This window comes from Ylistrum balloti, unplaced genomic scaffold (assembly GCF_031769215.1).
Source record: "Ylistrum balloti isolate Yb309-2 unplaced genomic scaffold, AGI_CSIRO_Ybal_v1 Utg369802, whole genome shotgun sequence".
In the NCBI taxonomy this organism is placed as follows: domain Eukaryota; kingdom Metazoa; phylum Mollusca; class Bivalvia; order Pectinida; family Pectinidae; genus Ylistrum; species Ylistrum balloti.
The window spans coordinates 757449-781492 of record NW_026781979.1 but is presented as its reverse complement, the minus strand read 5'-3'; the positions used below and the strand labels follow the sequence as shown (position 1 = coordinate 781492).

General features: G+C 35.4%; 2 protein-coding genes across 3 annotated transcripts in view; both read right to left on the bottom strand.

Moving 5' to 3' along the window:
- Nucleotides 1-11847, bottom strand: part of LOC132544551 (transmembrane channel-like protein 7) — a 29831-nt gene extending 17984 nt beyond the window's left edge. The window contains exons 1-3 of one of the 2 annotated variants that reach the window (XM_060208163.1): nucleotides 11524-11847; nucleotides 2606-2720; nucleotides 1628-1966 (exon numbers count right to left, since the gene is read on the bottom strand). In XM_060208163.1, the coding sequence (XP_060064146.1) occupies nucleotides 1628-1966; nucleotides 2606-2694 (428 nt within the window). In that variant the 5' untranslated portion in view covers nucleotides 2695-2720; nucleotides 11524-11847. Of the gene's footprint in view, nucleotides 1-1627; nucleotides 1967-2605; nucleotides 2721-5011; nucleotides 5088-11523 lie in introns of those variants that run through there. The other variant, XM_060208162.1, reaches the window with a different exon arrangement.
- A 3450-nt stretch (nucleotides 11848-15297) lies between these two features.
- LOC132544579 (uncharacterized) lies at nucleotides 15298-20093 on the bottom strand. The gene is made up of 6 exons (XM_060208197.1): nucleotides 19920-20093; nucleotides 17206-17316; nucleotides 16871-16970; nucleotides 16249-16337; nucleotides 15837-15947; nucleotides 15298-15474 (listed from the first exon to the last, which is right to left on the bottom strand). Exons 1-6 carry the CDS (start codon nucleotides 20091-20093, stop codon nucleotides 15298-15300), a joined length of 762 nt encoding a protein of 253 aa, XP_060064180.1.
- Nucleotides 20094-24044: the final 3951 nt, after the last annotated feature.

The following is a 24044-nucleotide window of genomic DNA, read 5'->3' as shown; positions in this document are numbered from 1 at the left end:
TCAAATCATACACATGTTAGTTTTTCTGTAATGTGACAGGCAGCATGCACAAATACAACAAAATCTATAGATATTAGCTTCTCATCCTACTATCTGTAACAGCAGTGATATTACAGTAGCATGGATACCGATCTTTAAATGGGTACATCTAATATCTATCTAAGTCTGCACAGAGACTGAAACAGGGTGCTGATATCAACTACCTGAAAATAAAATTAGATGGAGCATTGCTTTGTAATGGGTTAATAACTTATTGGGCTAGTCAGACAAATGATGCTAGTAAAACAATGTAACAGTTTTACTGTGTACATCAGCTGGCTATACTTTAATGTACAAGGGTAAGGTTACCGTGCCTAACTGACAATTTCTTCAGCAGTGATAGCTTAAGTTTTCAATCATCATATAATTAGAATTGCTCCTGTTTCTATATTTATAACCTAGGTGTCAGAAATTCTGTTTATTTTCCATTAACTTGAGTGTAGAATGTGACCCAGTTCACCAAATCTGTATTTCCCACCATTGGGTGTACCATTTTGAAATGTCCTCAGTCATCAATATATTTTACTAATCTAAAGTGTTTTGTCTCATGTAAATACCACAATTTCATATAAATATTAATTGATTTACCCTATTACCTACTAAATCAATTATGAAAATATTCTAATAACTATGAATATTTTAGGTGAACAAAATTATTGCAGGAACTTTTTACTTTTGTTGTCAAGGAGAAAATGGATGGGATTTGTTTAGCTATCAGTCAATGGCTTTTATGAATGGCTGTTTTGCATAGATTAATGTCACATTAAAAAATACTATATCTGACTTTTTGAATGTTGAAGATATTGTTAATATAACCATTAACTTTACATTTTGTTTCGTTTGAGATCATCAATCCATTGGAGCAGGAAGTACACATTTTACCTGGTGCTCTATTGTATATGTGATCTCATAAACTACACAAAATATCAGGTTAACCATTGATTAACATAGTGTTTGCCATTTTAACACAATTTAACAAATTTTCTAGCTAGGAATTTAATTTATTCATGTTAACTGTTTCCTTATCTTAACACTCTAATGATGTGTATCATCTCTAAACAAGACAGCCAGTTCAAAAAATTTCATTTAAGTTAACCTATATAACTAGGTTATATCCCAACCCATGTGCCTAAAGAATGCTCCATCGCGTCTTAGGTTTAAAACCCCTTTCTTCAGATCTAGTTAACATCTAATGATGTGTATCATCTCTAAACAAGACAGCCAGTTCAAAAAATTTCATTTAAGTTAACCTATATAACTAGGTTATATCCCAACCCATGTGCCTAAAGAATATCGCGTCTTAGGTTTAAAACCCCTTTCTTCAGATCTAGTTAACATCTAATGATGTGTATCATCTCTAAACAAGACAGCCAGTTCAAAAAATTTCATTTAAGTTAACCTATATAACTAGGTTATATCCCAACCCATGTGCCTAAAGAATGCTCCATCGCGTCTTAGGTTTAAAACCCCTTTCTTCAGATCTAGTTAACAGACATATTTTTATTGATATTTACTCTTACTTCTACATTTAGACCACATGTTAACAGGGTCTCATCAAGCTAGACATATTGCAATTATAAAAAGTTACCTCATCAAGCTGGCCAAGTTGCCAGCTGTCACTTCTTCTCGTTCCTTCATCTCGGTGTAGCGTTCTCGTAGTGTCTGTGGTCTATTATTATGAAATTGTTCATGCTCATTTTGCAGTTCTTTATGTCGTTGTTTCAAGGATTTTGTACGAGAACGCTGTTGGTATCGTAAGCTTGGCAACAAGTCTGATTCCTCCTCATCCCAATCTTCATATTGACCATCTTCTCCTCGAAGACGCGAAGATTTTCGTCTTCTCCGAACCAATGTAGCTCCTCCATCACTACTAGAGTTACGTGTTTTTTGATGCCTCATTTCATTGCCAAATTCTCCATGGTCCGACCTAAAATGGTAGCAATGCCACTTTTAAATACTAATGTGGTTATCATTTGAACAATGAAGCAGTGTTTCATAATTATCAAACACAGAGCTAAACTTAACCTTTCCTACACGAGTTAGGCTGTCCTAATTATTTGTCAGTCCATAGGGAGACCAAATAGCTATTTCACATGAATTTACAAAATTTTTGTATAGAATAATAAGGAAGAACAATGCTTTTGTTATTTTACTTATTCTTAATATATAACCCTTGCACTACTTTTGAAGATGGAATCAGTTCCTTCCACTAGACAATGTAGCAAGGAAAAATTGGTTCTTATTCAAAATTTCATGTCATATCAGTAATTTACCTTTTTCAATGTCACCAAGTTCTATTGGTCATGCACTCATGACTTTTGTTCTATTAGTTATCCCTTCTGTATTCTGCTAATCAGAGTTCCTGATCAGACTAATTGTACAGTTTCTAAACCAAAATACATTGCTTGTTTTAACTTTTCATTAACCACCATCTGCCCTGTAGTTGTTCTAAACTCAGATTACTAAATTCTCATTCAATCTCAGCAGTTCACTTTTGAAATTGCTCAGGTTCCATATAACCTGCTATCCTATGCCTACAAGAAACTTTCACCACACTAATGATTACCTGTATTGACTGCCACCTGCATCATGTTCAAGATTAATATTAAAGACAGGTTCCATAGCTACTCCTGTAAAGTCTTGTCCCCTCTCCATGTTTCCCTGTGTGTGACCAGGAGATTCTAAAATCATTGAAACAAAAACATACATCAAACAAATTCAAACAAGGCAGAGCTAATTTGGGTAATCATAATGAAATATCATTACTGGTGTGGAATATGTGATGTTAATGTAGTACATCATTACAGGTGTGGTAGGGGTGATCATCAATGTTATACAACATTTCAGGTGTGGTAGGGGTGATCATCAATGTTATACAACATTTCAGGTGTGGTAGGGGTGATCATCAATTCTATACATTATTACAGGTGTGGTAGGGGTGATCATCAATGTTATACAACATTTCAGGTGTGGTAGGGGTGATCATCAATTCTATACATTATTACAGGTGTGGTAGGGGTGATCATCAATGTTATACAACATTACAGGTGTGGTAGGGGTGTTATACAACATTACAGGTGTGGTAGGGGTGATCATCAATGTTATACAACATTACAGGTGTGGTAGGGGTGATCATCAATGTTATACAACATTACAGGTGTGGTAGGGGTGATCATCAATGTTATACAACATTTCAGGTGTGGTAGGGGTGATCATCAATGTTATACAACATTACAGGTGTGGTAGGGGTGATCATCAATGTTATACAACATTACAGGTGTGGTAGGGGTGATCATCAATTCTATACATTATTACAGGTGTGGTAGGGGTGATCATCAATGTTATACAACATTACAGGTGTGGTAGGGGTAATCATCAATGTTATACAACATTACAGGTGTTGTAGGGGTGATCATCAATGTTATACAACATTACAGGTGTTGTAGGGGTGATCATCAATGTTATACAACATTACAGGTGTGGTAGGGGTGATCATCAATGTTATACAACATTTCAGGTGTGGTAGGGGTGATCATCAATGTTATACAACATTTCAGGTGTGGTAGGGGTGATCATCAATGTTATACAACATTACAGGTGTTGTAGGGGTGATCATCAATGTTATACAACATTACAGGTGTTGTAGGGGTGATCATCAATGTTATACAACATTACAGGTGTGGTAGGAGTGATCATCAATGTTATACATCATTACAGGTGTGGTAGGGGTGATCATCAATGTTATACAACATTACAGGTGTGGTAGGAGTGATCATCAATGTTATACAACATTACAGGTGTGGTAGGGGTGATCATCAATGTTATACAACATTTCAGGTGTGGTAGGGGTGATCATCAATGTTATACATCATTACAGGTGTGGTAGGGGTGATCATCAATGTTATACATCATTACAGGTGTGGTAGGGGTGATCATCAATGTTATACAACATTACAGGTGTTGTAGGGGTGATCATCAATTCTATACATCATTACAGGTGTGGTAGGAGTGATCATCAATGTTATACAACATTACAGGTGTGGTAGGGGTGATCATCAATTCTATACATCATTACAGGTGTGGTAGGGGTGATCATCAATGTTATACAACATTACAGGTGTGGTAGGGGTGATCATCAATGTTATACATCATTACAGGTGTGGTAGGGGTGATCATCAATTCTATACATCATTACAGGTGTGGTAGGGGTGATCATCAATGTTATACAACATTACAGGTGTGGTAGGGGTGATCATCAATGTTATACATCATTACAGGTGTGATAGGGGTGATCATCAATGTTATACAACATTTCAGGTGTGGTAGGGGTGATCATCAATGTTATACATCATTACAGGTGTGGTAGGGGTGATCATCAATGTTATACAACATTACAGGTGTGGTAGGGGTGATCATCAATGTTATACAACATTACAGGTGTGGTAGGGGTGATCATTGAAGAACGATACATATATATATATATATGATGAGTAATGACAGGCCTATGGTTATGTATTATATTTACTCAATTAAAGTCATCCCAGATCTTTGGCCATAAATTCAAATATTATGGGCAATAAACCACGGTTTATCGATGGATCTATATGTACCTTGTACCTATGAATTGCTGTAAATATAAATATTTTGGTGTCATATAGAAAATAACCCTAATCTGTCAGTCTAAAGGCTTTTATTAACTACGTTTACTAGTTTGACCACTGGGACAAGCCACAGGCACCTGTATCTGGAACATAAACAACACAAGCAAAAATACAGTCTAGTATATCATCAATACGTACTGATGTTATAGTGGACTGGATGGTACAGGTGCATGTTGACAGGTGTACTACTATATCATAGTCTTATGTCAGCAGTACATAAGTGTATATATATAAATCGCTAATTTATCATAAAAGTTGAATCATACGTATCCATGTGTCATATCAACCAGATATAATAGTGTCTATACAACCTGGACTGGAATCAAGTATCAAGGGACATTTCTCTCCCGGCTCCCAAGTTCCTCTGTCAGCCATTGTTTACTATTTCATGACCTATATATACACACACTGTTAATACACACAAGCTATGGCTGGCCGATCAAGTGAACAGATTTTCAAGTAGTTAAAGCTACATTAATGTACTTAAATGCATCTTATTACACTATTAAACATAATTTGACAGTATGTATATAAACCCTGACTATTACATGACCACAGCCCCATTTCAGACTGAGATGAAAGTATCCAATTCTATTATTCTCTTATTTGTTTTATTTATGTGTGGTTTGACTCTTTAGACTGGTACATACTTTGTACATTAATTATTTGTAATGGTCTCTAGACAGGTTGTATGACTAGTCCTTCATACAGTTTGTATTATTGTTCTAAATACAGGCTGTATATGGTTATTCTGGACAGGTTATATGTGGTTCCTCCATAGAGGATATATGTAGTTCATGTTTACAGGTTGGATGTGGTTCCTCCATAGAGGATATATGTAGTTCATGTTTACAGGTTGGATGTGGTTCCTGTGTATAAATTGTATTTGAACCTCCTGACAGGTTATGTGGTACTCTAGACAAAATATATGTGGTTCTCTATGCAGGTTGTATGTGTTTCTTCTTGGCATGTTGTGTGTTGTCCCTCTACCAGGTTGCAGTGGTTCCATTAGGCAAGTTGTGTGTAGTTCTTCTCAGCAGGTTATTTGTGGTTCCTCTTGAGAGATTGTACATGTATGTGGTTTAAGGTACTTATAATGGATGTATTGGCAGACAAGGCCAGTACCTGTGGATGGTTGAATGTTTTCCCCATCCAAGTTTTCTTATAGTTTTGCCAATCTTTTGCCCATCTAAGAATTTAAGGCTATATGTGGTTTGCCTTTGCAGGTTGTACATGTATGTGGTCAATTGTAACAATTTATTTTATAGTTTCTCTTACTGTGTTATTTGTGATTCCTCAAAGTAGGTTTTTTTCTCTGTAGCTATGATACTACAGGCAGTTCCTTATCATCACTCATTATAGTCTGATGTATTCAATCAAATGGTTATTGGTCAAGTGGTCTATCATTCCTTGACAGGTATTAGTGTTTTCCTAATCATCTTTAAACTTAGCATTTCAAAAATCTTGGAAAATGCTCTAATCTACAATTTTATGTCCAGTATATGATATGTCATTTCATTTAATTGATACAGGCAAACGATACCGACTAACTCTGCTCACTTCTTAAACATTCTGAAATTCAGATTGGTATATTCGATAACATACAAAAAACTGTTTCAAATGACATGAAAACACTTTTTTTTTTTTTTTTAACTCCTTTGAAATGAATTCAAAGTAACATCTTAAAAGTCAGTGATATGCATCTCTGTATCAGTTATACTGTAACACCAATTGTACAATACCTTATACACTTTTTGTTCTTTACTTGTAAATGGTACTTATAGTTTATCTATATTCAAACTACACCTAGTCTAGACTAGAAACTCACCCATAGCTGCCAAGTCACTTGTTTACAAACATCGTAGGCCTTCACCAAAGTTCCCTAGACAACCAGTGCATGCTGTTTTGGAGATTTTATATACAAATATTGATTACTTCCCCACCTGTGACACCATCAACTCGCCATCAGTTCCCTCTAATATATAAAAATACACAAGTATTAAATAAAATCTGTGTATTCTCACATTCATGTGAATGAAAAACCAGTCATATCTGTCAGAGCAACTAAAAATTGTAACTTTTTAACATAAATCCATTGATGCAAGAGCTTATATGTCTCTACCATAGACAGTCAAATAAACCAGAGGTTACATGTCTCTACCATAGACAGTCAAATAAACCAGAGGTTACATGTCTCTACCATAGACAGTCAAATAAACCAGAGCTTATATGTCTCTACCATAGACAGTCAAATAAACCAGAGCTTATATGTCTCTACCATAGACAGTCAAATAAACCAGAGCTTATATGTCTCTACCATAGACAGTCAAATAAACCAAAGCTTATATGTCTCTACCATAGACAGTCAAATAAACCAGAGCTTATATGTCTCTACCATAGACAGTCAAATAAACCAGAGCTTATATGTCTCTACCATAGACAGTCAAATAAACCAGAGCTTATATGTCTCTACCATAGACAGTCAAATAAACCAGAGCTTATATGTCTCTACCATAGACAGTCAAATAAACCAGAGCTTATATGTCTCTACCATAGACAGTCAAATAAACCAGAGCTTATATGTCTCTACCATAGACAGTCAAATAAACCAAAGGTTACATGTCTCTACCATACACTGTCAAATAAACCAGAGCTTATATGTCTCTACCATAGACAGTCAAATAAACCAGAGCTTATATGTCTCTACCATAGACAGTCAAATAAACCAGAGGTTACATGTCTCTACCATACAGTATCAGTAAATTACAAACAGGATTGAGAAGTACATAATTCTGTACTTCATCAATCAACATGCAGTTGAGTTATTTCATTCATTTGATAAATTCAAACTAATTTAACCTAGGCAACAAAATGACTACCATTAAGGTCATATAGGCAACAAAATGACTACCATTAAGGTCAGATAGGCAACAAAATGACTACCCTTAAGGTTAGATAGGCAACAAAATGACTACCATTAAGGTCAGATAGGCAACCAAATGACTACCCTTATGGTCAGATAGGCAACAAAATGACTACCATTAAGGTCAGATAGGCAACAAAATGACTACCATTAAGGTCATATAGGCAACAAAATGACTACCATTAAGGTCAGATAGGCAACAAAATGACTACCCTTAAGGTTAGATAGGCAACAAAATGACTACCATTGAGGTCAGATAGGCAACCAAATGACTACCCTTAAGGTCAGATAGGCAACAAAATGACTACCATTAAGGTTAGATAGGCAACAAAATGACTACCCTTAAGGTCAGATAGGCAACAAAATGACTACCATTGAGGTCAGATAGGCAACCAAATGACTACCCTTAAGGTCAGATAGGCAACAAAATGACTACCATTAAGGTTAGATAGGCAACAAAATGACTACCCTTAAGGTCAGATAGGCAACAAAATGACTACCCAACAAAATGACTACCCTTAAGGTCAGATAGGCAACAAAATGACTACCCTTAAGGTTAGATAGGCAACAAAATGACTACCCTTAAGGTCAGATAGGCAACCAAATGACTACCATTAAGGTCAGATAGGCAATTAAATGACTACCATTAAGGTCAGATAGGCGACAAAATGACTACCATTAAGGTCAGATGTCACAACAAGAATTCAGATGTCAACAAGTCATAAAGCATACATTCAGTATTGCACTGGCAATTTTTTTTTTTAATTGATTCCAATATTCCTTTTTTTTACTTTCTTACATATTGAAAGATAATGTATGGAAATATATGTACCAGGTATGTACTTTTTTGTACAGTGATACTTGTATATTGTATATATCATGTATATGTTTAAATCTTTAAAAAAATCAAAGATGCAGCTAACATTGATTTCTAAAAATGATCTACACTGACATTGACTGTTATATGAAATGCTGTTAGCCTGATCATGCATGCTGATGATGGCGAGACAAGAGACACCCCCCAAACAAAACCCACAACCCCACATCCCACCAACTTCCTTGAGATATGTTGAAACAATATCTCTTCAGTTCATTATAGATTAGAGATCCTATGAACAAATACACTGGGTACACTATATAGGTACAGAGTGCTGCAGTGTATTTCTACCAATCAATAATCCATCACACTGCCAGCCACTCACCTTCTATATTAATCTGCAGCTACAAATTATACAGTTCTGAGATAGGTCCCAAACAACACAATGGTTAGACAGGTCCTAGACCATATAAAAATCAGACAGGTCCTGTAGTATACAATGGTAAGGTAGGTCCCAAACAACACAACAGTTAGACAGGTCCCAGACTGTATAAAAATCAGACACGTTCTGTAGTATACAATGGTAAGGTAGGTCCCAAACAACACAATGGTTAGACAGGTCCTAGACAGTATAAAAATCAGACAGGTCCTGTAGTATACAATGGTAAGGTAGGTCCCAAACAACACAACAGTTAGAGAGGTCCTAGACTGTATAAAAATCAGACACGTTCTGTAGGATACAATGGTAAGGTAGGTCCCAAACAACACAATAGTTAGACAGGTCCTAGACTGTATAAAAATCAGACAGGTCCTGTAGTATACAATGGTAAGGTAGGTCCCAAACAACACAATGGTTAGACAGGTCCTAGACTGTATAAAAATCAGACAGGTCCTGTAGTATACAATGGTAAGGTAGGTCCCAAACAACACAACAGTTAGAGAGGTATAAAAAATCAGACAGGTCCTGTTAGACAGGTCCTATACAATGGTAACAATGGTAAGGTAGGTCCCAAACAACACAACATTTAGACAGGTCCTAGACTGTATAAAAATCAGACAGGTCCTGTAGTATACAATGGTAAGGTAGGTCCCAAACAACACAACGGTTAAACAGGTCCCAAACAACACAATGGTTAGACAGGTCCTAGACTGTATAAAAATCAGACAGGTCCTGTACTTCACAATATTAGATAGGTTCCAGACTACACACTGATTGGTCCAGTCCTGTACTTATATCCAGTGGTTAGACAGGTCCAAGACTACAAAAGTTAAAAAAGAAACTGGCCTTTATAATCTTAGACTATACAAACACATACAGAAACCTGTCCTTGATGGCATAGTGGTTAGACAGGTTCTAAGTTTTTTCTTCAAGTAAATTGCTACTAAATTGCTTTATACTTTAATGACTTTCAATGTGCAAAGCTATTAGTTCAGGTAAATAGTGTTCTAGTTGTTGTCTGTGTCTTAAAAAGTTATGAAAAAATCTTAACCCAGAGAACAACTAAATCTACAGCTCAATTTCTGAGAGTTAAAGTTTGTTTGTTTTCAATATCTAACATGTTGAACTGCATGTTTAACAGAATGAACGATAATTAGGTAGTAATTGTTTAACTCAACGCATGTATATGCAATTAGCTTAAACTACCCTTCCTTTTTCATGACACTCTGAATCCTGAGAGCTGCCAAACACAAACAGTAAATAGTACTGAGAATTGCAGCTTTATGAAGTTGTCATTTATAATTTTAAAGAAAAATGTTGAAATTATACAAGATAGCCTCATATTTAATGAGGTATATTTCAGGATATTTAAAATATTTTATACATATCTTTTAAACACATAAGATATCTCATTAAAAATATGGCATTTCTTTAAATACATGTATATCTAAACCTTTACTAAATATCTTATCTTAACTATAGGATAAATAATGTATTTCAGACATTCCCATGTAAGATATACTATATGTGTATATATATATATTAAACATACAGTTTTCTTAAAAACTGGATATTCTTTCCTGAATGAATGTCGACTTGTTCTGCAATGAAAGAATTTAAAAATCTTAGGCGTCAATTTATATTTGTGAAGTTGACTAACTGTGATGCATGACATTGGGTTCAAATAAAGGAATATTCCATTTGTACACATTCACAACACAGACTCAATTATATGGTACATGTTAATACATTAAAGAAAATTTGGATGTCAGAGATTGATCTTTTCGCATTGTGGGTGGAAATCATTGGCTGAAAACTGGTTACTGTATGGTGTGATATAGATAATGACAAAAATACTGAGGCAGTCTAGATATGAAATTGAATACCCATTGGATATCTAAATACAAAGGTTGACAATACTATACAGGTGTGAATTTGACTGTTTTCACCTGATTGCGACAATCATGGATTTATATGGTCTATTTTAACAATAATTTCTAATTAAATAATTAAAACAAGAACCAAGGTCCATTCAGTGTAGATAAGGAGAAGTTCATCTTCTAGGGCCCAGAAGGATACCTCGATAATAATTTCTAATGTATATTTTATGTAGTATGATAACCTGAAGTCCCTTCTATACTCTATAAAGGATATATATGGTGATATATTTCATCACATATCAAGTTTCATTGTCACAAATTTGTCTCCTCTGTACAGCTGTTTGCATAATAATTATCAATACTCACTGTTCACCCAGCCCTCTAAAGCAGCATGTTAATCAATGTTTGACACCATGTTGGATAATATTTATAAAAAAACCCAGTGAAATACTGAACATCTAATGATTTCAAGTTCCTAATGAGTACTCTGATTCAAAATATAAATATGTAATCCTATGTGATGATCAGAATTCTACTTAGACTGTCATATAATCACATTCGCTGCTTGTTGGAATGTGTCAATTACATGTATACATCTGAAGCTATATATATATATACATTTAGATTATAATATAGATACATATGTTTGAATAGTACACTTTCCATCATATCATTTTTACCTTGATATATTTTAAGTTTAACTACATGTATATATCAACTAAACTTACCGAGTACATTATACAGTTTAATGGTATACCACTCACCTGTGAATATTTTAACAGGAAAAACTCCACAGGTAATTTATTCGGGAACCACCATATCCTGATTCATAAAATTAATTTTCAAACAGTATGATGAATAAGTCCCACCGAATGAGAACATCTCACAAGTAATAGGTCTAGAGCCAAAGGCCTGTGTTGTACACTGGCGTGTCAATATGTAGAAGTACTGTATATATGCTGTACACGTATGTGTGTACACTATGCACATGTGAGCTGCTTTTAACACACCCGGTCCTAATGAGTTCTCAATGGGTTTCTACCTGGTGGAGAACCCTGTACGCCTCAGACACAAACCCTGTTTACATGTATATGTGTGTACCTAGCTACTTTCAGAAGGAGTGGGTATGCGTCTTTTTATAAAGGCCTGGGTGGGTCTATTGTTATCATATTCAAACCAGTCATTGAAAAACTGAGAAAAGTTCTATTTTTAGACACTTGGCATGATGAACTTGACTAGTGTTACACTTAACAAACACAGACTTCTTGTATTTCAACCAGAGCCGTAGATTTGACAGATTATGTGGTCACATTTCTAGCATGAAAACCTCTAAATAACCATTAAGTACACATAAGTTGAGAAATACAAGTCCGTGTAATAAGACATACGAACATCATTTATAGCGTGTGGCTATTGAGCTGAAGACACGATGTCAAAAGCGAAAAAACAGTATTGGTTGTCATATCAAAAGCGCAGATTAGCTTCGAGCCTACATCATGTATTCAAAATGAAAATTCTCTTGCAGTCGGTATGTTTTATCAACATAACCAAAGACCATTTAATAACCAAACAGCAGATCTAGAAACAAAATTCAGTTTGTTTTCCAGTACTCGACTAACAGACCTACATGTACTGGTCACAATTTATTTTCAGAGAGACTGACTGGTATAGTTGTAATGTACAGTTACATGGGCAACATTTCTGACGACAGCAAATTTGATTTACGTAACAAGGCTCCGGTCCTGTGTCGTGTACTTTTGCTAGCGTTGGATGCCGAAATCATATAAGCGACCCGTTCATGGACTTCAATGTAACGTGTGTACAGGGACATCATACATGAACCTATCCTCCGTCAACATTCCTTTCTAGTTTTAAACGGAGAATCTTGAAATGACATAAAGGGAATACATGCAGATCAACGCGTTCCGGAACCCAAGTAATAGCTCGTTCTCGAAAAGGGAACCGGGGTTACACACCGAAGCTGCTAGCGTCCTATCATTACTTCCTTTATTTCCTCCAGTTATACATAAGTATCTAAGACCTATAGCTCTAATAAAATTCTTGGCGAGTTTAAATGTCATGAAATGAAACCAAATAGACGATATTCTCATCCGATACCCCCTTCTTTGGTGACGTCACAAAGCATGGGACGCTAAGACATTACTTAATATGTGACGTTGCAGTGAAAAAATGGGAACGTTTAGCCAATCAGGTTCTGCTAGGTCATATTACACATGGAACAGTAGAAATCCTGGTGTAATGAATGTTGATTAATGAGTAATTATGTAACACTGTTGGTTATTATTATTTTTGTAATTTCCGTTAGCTGAATTGTTTAACCATTATCAAACATTCTTGCGAAAATAACAGTAATTATAATAATTTTGATATCTCTGGATGAACATTACAAACCTTTCGTACATGTAATCAACCCCTAATTGTTTAGTTCCTGTTTACAATCCAGCTGATATTCGCTCCATATCTTTAGGAACTCTTATTTTAAAGTACCGGTCTTCTCATCGATGCCATTTTATTCGACTTTCAAAAAGTGCAAAGTATATATATCTTTACTTAATTTCTTTTAATAGACTCCGAGATGATGTATGAAGGTTTGTAAGCATGGTGGAGGGGAGGTAATTTGCATTAAATATAATGTAATTTTCTCCCTTGAATGAAGAGTCGCAGCTGAAAAAGACACAAATATTTGAGTAAGTATTAAATTGTCGTGATGTCGCATTTATAGTCGTTATAAATGACACTGCTTTTAGCTAAACACAAGCAAACCATGTCTTTATCATAAATGCCGTACCACGACAGTTCGGTGCTTATATTTACATTGTGTATGGATTTGTCAGTCTGATGCCGATAACAGCTGGCCTATTGAAACTAATGAATTTTGCATTATCGACAGCGTACTTACTTCGAGTAGCCACGAAACTTCTATTTTGACGGTGAGCCGGCAATGATGACGTCATAATGGTCACGCACTCAGTGCCATTTTCACACCTAAAATCACACTTCAGTAGTAGTATATGTTATACCTGAAACAGGATGTTATGTAATAAATTGCCGTGATGTCAGAAGGTGAAAACAGAATTTCCTCCTCCGTACTGGTGGGCTTTTTGTACGCATACTGTGTAACTACACTCACATACACGAGCATGACTGAAAACCAATTTTAATGAGTAGAAAATTGGAAGTATTACTTCCTTTCTGACAGTAGTTGAGTTATAAGCAAATTATTCGACAATATCTTAATACCGGCATGTGTCTTGTTAAAATCTTGCAAAATTTAAGCTAAAACAGACACGCTTCAGTGAAGCTATGAATTAGGCAATTAAAGATGTGCCTCTTGTTTATCAACTAGAGCTCACTTATAGGCGGTACATATTTCATATGAGCATTGTATTCGTCATCCAATGCACGATCCAATAAGATCATGATCAGGTTTATGGAACTTTTTTTCTTGTTATTTTCAAAGCGTATCTTTTTCAGATAACAAAGTATATAAAAAAAAACGCTAAAGTCCAAGTTATTACATTGGGATTAATTTAATATTGACTTATGCCCTACTGATGTCAAACCTCAGAAGAGTACAAGCTTAAGTATGGAGAAGCTCGCCTCTTACGATCACGCAATGGGGACAAAGAGTACCATTCTTACGCCCTAGAGAGTCGTTAGAAAGAAAGTGAGGCATTATCAAGGGAGAGACGTTAGAAAGAAAGTGAGGCACTATCAAGGAGGAGACGTTAGGAAGAAAGTGAGGCATTATCAAGGGAGAGACGTTAGGGAGAAAGTGAGGCATTATCAAGGGAGATAGAAAGAAAGCGAGGCATTATCAAGGGTGAGACGTTAGGGAGAAAGTGAGGCATTATCAAGGGTGAGACGTTAGGAAGAAAGTGAGGCATTATCAAGGGAGAGACGTTAGAAAGAAAGTGGGGCATTATCAAGGGAGAGACGTTAGAAAGAAAGTGAGGCATTATCAAGGGAGAGACGTTAGAAAGAAAGTTAGGCATAATCAAGGGAGAGACGTTAGAAAGAAAGTGAGGCACTATCAAGGAGGAGACATTAGGAAGAAAGTGAGGCATTATCAAGGGAGAGACGTTAGAAAGAAAGTGGGGCATTATCAAGGGAGAGACGTTAGGAATAAAATGAGACATTATCAAGGGAGAGATCTACGATAGGAAGAAAGTGAGGCATTATTAATGGTGAGACGTTAGGATGAAAGAGTAGTTTAGAACATAAAACACTTGTTAGTGGCATTAGTGCCAAATGAATTACACTCTACCACACAGATGATACTGAGAGACTGAATTAAGGCGATATTCACTTTTTGCGCAAACTATGGTCTTAAGGTCCATGAAATATCTTGTACACTAGCTACATTTCAAAAGTGGTCAAGTGCTCGCGTCAACGTTTCCGTTTTCAAACTGGAACTGATCTAAATTAACAAAATCAGTGATTTTTTGGGACGACCAGATTAGAGATGTTCTTCACACGGGGAAGAATCTTGTCTCTTGAAGTTGTCGCGACATTTTTTAGTATATTGGCTTTAGCATCATTGCGAGATAGTCTTTGCTCGAGACGGGATCGTATTTATTGGATTTGTCGAGACAATCAATCATCACTTCCTCATCTGGCAGAATAAAGAATGCTGTGGATTGACGAAATTCTCTCCTTTTCGTCTCGTCATCTGGAATTAACACTCGATGTTTCTGTAACATTCAATATATTTTCGAAATAATGAGAGAGTTTAATGGTGTGGTAAGTAGATAACATGTTTTTAGTTTTTCTTCTATGTTCCTTGGCGTTAAGTTAATATATGCTAAAAGTAATTAACTTGTTTTGCTGTTTGGATCTTCAAACGAGACAAGCATAACATATCGGACATGCTACTTATCTGTTGTGAAAAGTCACGTATATGTTTTAATTTCAAGTTACTGAAATAAGACTTGTGTCAATAAAATGCACATTTTCATTATTCACTAAGATGATATGTGATTATCAGAAATGCATGGTATGATCACTGTACTGTTGGTATAGTATGGATATGAAGTATAAAATGGTCAGAACTTACTGTGGCCATTAGTGTGTCAGAAGTCCATCTCTGCATTAGGTCCCCAATATTGATGAGCACTGTGTCGGGAATAGGGACAACTGGAACGTACTCACCCTGAAGAGTTCTGATCTGGAGATAGCATGTTAACCTGATAACGGCGTTTTCAAAGGAATCCAATTTTTAAAAAAGTTGAATTTGGAAAAAATAGATTACGTATATATAATTGAACATAATGAAAGAAAATCTGATTGAAGTTTATCTTTATAAAAATTTTGCAATAGGTCTGATTGCACTGATTTAAGTGGGAATAAAAATCGTGCAATACCAACAGGAGCCTTATAGTGATTAAATATTGTTGTTAAGAAGCGATAATTCTTTCTCCACGACAAAGTTTCATGAATAATTATAACAGACATTGTTGAAATCTTACCTCTAGACCACCTACACCATCCTGATAAAGAAGGGTTAAGGAGCCATAGTCAGAGTGTTCTCCAAACCGTGCCTGTTTTGGTTTAACCTCTGTAAATTCAAAAGAATATCCTGTGGTAGATTAATTAAAAAATTTCGCAATAGAAAACTTAAGGATATTTAAGCCTTAAAGCAAGATATTTCTATATATACCAATACATGGGAAATAATACGATATTTAATAAAGACGTGCTTTGTTCTAACATGACCTTTTATCTAACGGTATGACGGGTAATTTATAATTACCTTCACCTACCAGTATAGAGGGTCATCTAACATGACTTTTTATTGAACGGTATGACGGGTAATTCATAATTACCTTCACCTACCGGTATAGGGGGTCATCTAACATGACCTTTTATCTAACGGTATGACGGGTAATTTATAATTACCCTTTACCTACCAGTATAGGTCGGATATTTAACATGGACTTATCTTCTATTTAACAATATTGTTGGGTAATTTAATCTGGGACTTCAACTTATCTTTATGTAACAGTAATGGTGTGTAACTAAACTCGGACCCTCAACTTACCTCTATCTAGCGGTTTCGGTGAGTTATTCAACGCGGATTCCCCTACTTACCCTTATCTAACGTTATTGGTGGGTAAAAGTTGTTCCTCATAAGTGTGCTATTTCCCTTTTTGCTTATCAGTTTGTGACAATTTCTGAGGAATCGTTTATCCTGCAAGAAGAAATACTATTGTTAACCAATAAAGTGCTATTTATGTTAATATTGCGGTATATTATGTAAGACGCACCCATTTTGATGACTTCGTGTTTAATTTCTCAGTAAAAATACTGCTAATCGAATGTTGAAAAGTATTCAGTTTAGTAATATTTCCAAGAAATTTACACGTCTGTTATGAAGTTTTAGATCAAGTTATAACAGACTACATTTCATATTGTTTTTTACTCACATCTAACTTTAATCCAATTGACATCAGGTCCAGTATCCTTAAAGCCAGCTTATGAGATTGCGTGTACACCTCTTTCACGCTTGATTCAAAGTTCTCAACGTCAGGCCACAGCTATATTAAAAATGAATAAAACGGAATTTGAAATATTTGTTTTCATGAATTTTCTACATACCTTTTATTACTAGTGACGTTTCTTAGTGTTATAATATGATATGGCTCCAATTTATCTACACCTCGTTCGGTCATTAAAGAAAAAAAATGTAAACACTCGTCTGTCGATGTTAAACCGATAGCTGGCAGTTATTTGGTTTTAATTCGTTTTCACACATTTCAGATAAATCATCTTTTTGGTCAATATTGAATTAGTATTTTTTTTATATTGGTGAGAGTCTGCTACAGTCACTGAGTTTGGGAAATCAGGCCGTGAATATGTAATGTCACATGGTTTAAACAAAAGGCGGCATTGTCATTTTTTCTTGAAATGATTAAGTTTTGTATCACTGAGGCAGTATATATGAAATAAAGGTTCACTGAAACCACAGACTGTACTTTCCTTTAATTAGTTTATCTTGTTACACGCTGTATGACATCAACGTTTAACCGGGTTAAGCTGGCGACAGTTGTTTTGTCGCCCGAAAAGCAAAACTTAACCGCACGTATTAGGTTATTTTGTGACACACGGAAGAACAAGTAATTTATGATTGATAAAATTTAGAATGTAAGACTCTGTATTCAAAATTCTTGCAAAATCCGTATATAACATGTTCCTTTCACATTTAATTCGCAAATCGCAAATCATACTGACCGTAACGTTTTCTGCTGGCATGGTGTTAAATCCTTCCTTATTGTTCTATATGATAATACCCACAACAACTCGGAGCCTATTCTATATGATAATACCCACAACAACTCGGAGAGTATTCTATATGATAATACCCACAACAACTCGGAGCATATTCTATATGATAATACCCACAACAACTCGGAGCCTATTCTATATGATAATACTCACAACAACTCGGAACATATTCTATATGATAATACCCACAACTCGGAGTTTATTCTACAAGATTATACCCACAACAACTCGGAGCCTATTCTATACGATAATACCCACAACAACTCGGAGTGTATTCTATATGATAATACCCACAACAACTCGGAGCCTATTCTATATGATAATACCCACAACAACTCGGAGTGTATTCTATATGATAATACCCACAACAACTCGGAGTGTATTCTATATGATAATACCCACAACAACTCGGAGCCTATTCTATACGATAATACCCACAACAACTCGGAGCCTATTCTATATGATAATACCCACAACAACTCGGAGCCTATTCTATATGATAATACCCACAACAACTCGGAGCCTATTCTATACGATAATACCCACAACAACTCGGAGTGTATTCTATATGATAATACCCACAACAACTCGGAGTGTATTCTATATGATAATACCCACAACAACTCGGAGCCTATTCTATATGATAATACCCACAACAACTCGGAGCCTATTCTATATGATAATACCCACAACAACTCGGAGCCTATTCTATATGATAATACCCACAACAACTCTATATGATAATACCCACAACAACTCGGAGCCTATTCTATATGATAATACCCACAACAACTCGGAGCCTATTCTATATGATAATACCCACAACAACTCGGAGTGTATTCTATATGATAATACCCACAACAACTCGGAGCCTATTCTATATGATAATACCCACAACAACTCGGAGTGTATTCTATATGATAATACCCACAACAACTCGGAGCCTATTCTATATGATAATACCCACAACAACTCGGAGCCTATTCTATATGATAATACCCACAACAACTCGGAGCCTATTCTATATGATAATATATGATAATACCCACAACAACTCGGAGTGTATTCTATATGATAATACCCACAACTCGGAGTTTATTCTACCCACAACAACTCGGAGTGTATTCTATATGATAATACCCACAACAACTCGGAGTGTATTCTATATGATAATACCCACAACAACTCGGAGCCTATTCTATATGATAATACCCACAACAACTCGGAGTGTATTCTATATGATAATACCCACAACAACTCGGAGCCTATTCTATATGATAATACCCACAACAACTCGGAGCCTATTCTATATGATAATACCCACAACAACTCGGAGCCTATTCTATACGATAATACCCACAACAACTCGGAGCATATTCTAAACGATAATACCCACAACAACTCGGAGCCTATTCTATATGATAATACCCACAACAACTCGGAGCCTATTCTATATGATAATACCCACAACAACTCGGAGCCTATTCTATATGATAATACCCACAACAACTCGGAGCCTATTCTATATGATAATACCCACAACAACTCGGAGCCTATTCTATATGATAATACCCACAACAACTCGGAGTGTATTCTATATGATAATACCCACAACAACTCGGAGCCTATTCTATATGATAATACCCTATTCTATATGATAATACCCACAACAACTCGGCTATGGTTTTAAGTTTCTTATTATTATACCTTGAATTGCCAACGATATGGTTAAAACTGAACAATATAACAATATTAAATGTTACTGTTTTAACAACTCGGAGTACCTATTATTCTATATGATAATACCCACAACAACTCGGAGTGTATTCTATATGATAATACCCACAACAAGTACCAGGGATTGGGGAATGCCATGATTTTTTATATAGCAAAATCCGACGTCCCTCAATGCTCCACATATGGCGTCGGCTACAGAACGGACAGTTTCTGTGTCCACCTCGTCCTCGTTTACCACGTCAAGTCCGTACCCTGTCATGTCCACAACAGGGACTTCAGTCGTGTTTGCCATGACAACAGGAGAAATTCTGTTGGGTATTATTTGGTAACTTTATGTAAATCATGGCATACGTCAGTGTGAACACATTTGGACAAATACAAAGAGAGAATATAAATTAGTAAAACACGTTGGTAAAACAAACATAAAAAAATCCCCGAGCTGTCACATCCTGAATGTATTATATGTGTATGTAATATTTTTGATACAAAATAAAAGGCGTCACATAGCATGAATTGAAACTGACCAACTTTTTGTGCAGTTGATGTGATAAATACAAATCTTACGTACATGAAACCAGTTATGTATATAATCCTTTTTCAAAAGCTCTGAGACATGAAAATGACTCGCTTTAATTTCGGAGTTACTTTCATGAAACTAGTTATATGTATAATTATATGTTCTAAATGCTTTATAAAACATATCAGCATTAATATGTATTTGATCTTCGACTGAAACTGGAGTTAACAGGAGAAGAAGCCGATTTATTGTTCTGTATCAAATTTGTAATTTCAGCATTCTGTTGAAACCTGGATGTTCAGTGATAAAATATTTTCTAAGGTGACTATAGTTATTGTGGTTTTTACAAAAAAACGTATTGTTTCTCAGACGTTTTCCTTAATGATTTAATAATTATTTTATTGCAGAAAGTTCGTACAATAGGATTGGACACAAGTTTTACCAACTTATAAAGCCCTCTCCATTACATAGTTTATACAACAATACTTAAACAACAAGCAATGTAACAATATATATATAATAATAATTTTTGATTGAAACATAAGGGAAGGACTGAAGAGAAGGAAGGAGTGTAGGTAAGGAGGGAAGAAAGGGGTATATAGTACAAAGAAAAAAAATGTGGGGATAACTAGCCAAATCGTTCAGATGAATAAATAAATTTTTGAACAGCTCTAGCTAAAAGCGAGTTTTCAGCTGAACTTAGCCTTACGTCTCCATTTAAAATAACGTTTATCGAAATATCACCCGGATACCACGTTTTCCTTATTAACGTAGTTTTCAAAATTTTGTGATTTTATTTTATACTCGAAAATATATCAACATACACCCCCCTTAAAAACAAGCAACATTTACATTAGCTGTCCGTGTTTTGTTGTATCAACACTGCAGGTCCTTAGTGTTCTCATGACAATACATATCGGATGAGAGTCTCCAATTTGATGTCTCTGATGATTGTATAGTCAGGTCACACTGAAGAGGTTGGCGTTAGTAAAACACGTTAGATGCCGGAAGTCATTTGTACTTGAGGTGTTCAGATATTGACACCTGGTGTCATGTACGGTTCTCGATTTGATGGATGTGTTGAGTTCACATTTGCATTTGTACGCGTATGTTTAGGCAAACTATCTCTGTAGTGTGCAGTAAGTGTAATGAAGTCTGCTTATATTGTAATCATATCTTTACTGGATGTCATCGTGCTTAGCACTCTATAACTGAACCAATGTCCACAAATTGCTCTGCTATCCTTTGTGCTAATTAAACAACAAGCACACGTATAGTTGAAAAAGACCATTATTAGAATGCCAATTGTATAAATATATATATATATATGTGTGTGTGTGTGTATCCTTTTGTTAACAATTACAATAAAATGAAAAAAAAAGAGTGAGGGTTACTTTATAAAAAAAACCCACCAAAAACTTGAATACAACGTTAAAGACATCTTTGTAACCTTTCAATTTAGTATTTAATGTAATATAATATACAGTAGGGTCTAATAATGCTTTCAATGACGATATTTTCAATGGAGTCTAATTACATTTATTTTTATTCAGTTGGCATTCATGCTTCCCATGAACGCAAACTGAAAGCTGGTCTATGCTAAAATGGCTCATAAATGACTTTATGATAACAGTTTTGAATGCTAATTGCTTCTTAGAAAATCTTATTATAATTCTTTGTTAAAATCATTTCATGAAAATGAAAGATATGCGACGAAGTTTTATTGAGAATTGTCAAAATTTGTTCAGACACTTAAATTTACATCAATAATTACTGAGAATGTTGTCATCTTTATTTGGTAGTGTTGCATTAATACAGATCTGACGACTAAATATTCATAATTTTATTAAGAAAAGGTCATCAATTATATACAGGAGTGGATATAGCTTGAAATTATCTTTAAGGGGAATATTTTGCAACATATACAGTCTATCATTATTTAGAAAAATATTTTATGAATATTAGGATTTTAAATCAGGTTATTACCTACCTTCAGCTTTACCAAATTTTCAGCATGCAACAAAGAACTAGACAGATGAGTTTTACCACCGAATCACGACATCAAATTCTACTTCTGCGTTTCTTTATCCTTTATCTATATATGCACTATTTCGAGAGCAAAGGAGTAAACCAGCGACCCCTGGTGTTACCTGTATGTGATATAGTTGTCTCACCCCAAAACAGGTATATGTAGTCGATTAGTATTGCGTAGTCTTTGCAAGCTGTACCCTGGTTCTTTCAGTTGGGAGAGGATCTTTCACATTACATGCGTCATTCTCTTTTATTCTAGTGCAATGAAAGCTCAATTGCTGTACAATAGATACCAGAATTGAAAAATGCCAGTTCTTTAAGACATGATTTGCTCACGAATGCATCGGAAGACTTGACATCGATACTATAATACAATAAAAACAAGACGCGACAACATAGAACAGACGAATCTGGCGATATTGATGATAACTAAAATTGGCCACTAAGCATTTGCGCACACTGAAATGTTGAGCGGTGGTACTGTAATGGACACACAAGTAAGTCACAATTGTGTCAGTTGCGTCACTGTTGTGCTGTGCCAAATTCCTTTTACCGTGTTTTCCATTTAAATATAGTCACAGGAACAATGCTAAATAGAGTAATGCTTGAAATATTTAAGTATAACTTTAACTTACGTATGGACCAAGCTTGTTTTATTGTACGAGATACGGATTGAAATGTCATGTAAAGCTTGCATGATGTTAGCATTTACTATCTGAAAATACTTCTAACGAGTTTTATATGTCAACTTGTCATCATTACCCGGATTACTTTTAAATATAAAGATATGGATAAGGACAAGAAGAGGATATCATTTTAATAATTGTGACTATTTATTTTGTACAGGGCGAGGTAAAGGAACTTTTTGTGAGAACGAATGTGATAAGAAATTGTATGAGAGTGATCGGGTGATCTTGTGAGAAAGGTAAAGAAGGGAGCAGATAAAGACATTCCTGTCTGACAACCTTGAAACCTAGACCTGTTTGAACAAGCACTTGCTAAGAGGGTAACTCCACGAATTAAGTTTGTATATATACTCAACAAAAAAAGAAAGGTTAACATGTTTCCTTGGCGAATACCTGTAAATGAGTGAAAACAAAATGACGTTTGTACAATATTAGAAAATGGCAATGTTTTACATTACAAAATCCAAGGGGGTTACCAAAATCATTCAAGCGTGAAAGTCTGTATTAGCAAAAGAGCTGCACGAGGTTTTCTGCGACTAACTTGTATCTTCGCTTGAATTTCATAAACATTCAAACTGACAACTGTTCCTTAGATCCTTAGGACTTAGAAATCACCGAATCTTGCTATCTATCAACTTTATCATTACGCCCCGGCTGTCACAAGTACAGCGAGAAAGGGCTGTAGGCATGATCCAGGCTGGGGAGTTACACGGCATTTTTTTGCAGTGTTAAGACAATTTGCCAGTTGGTAAGTCGTTTAAACCAAACTGGGTCAACATCCGATCGTCCCCGAAGCGGCCGACCCCGTAAAACGACCGCCAGGGATGACCGTCGTATACGATTGATACACTTGCGCAATCGATTCGTAACCGCAGTAGAAAATGTTTGACGGGAAATTTTGCCGGAGAACCAAAATTTTTTATTGATCATGTCTATGTTACTGCGAACTCTTCCATTTGTTAAACATACTTCAACCATCTAGTTAAGTATTGCGGTTGTTGATGTTACG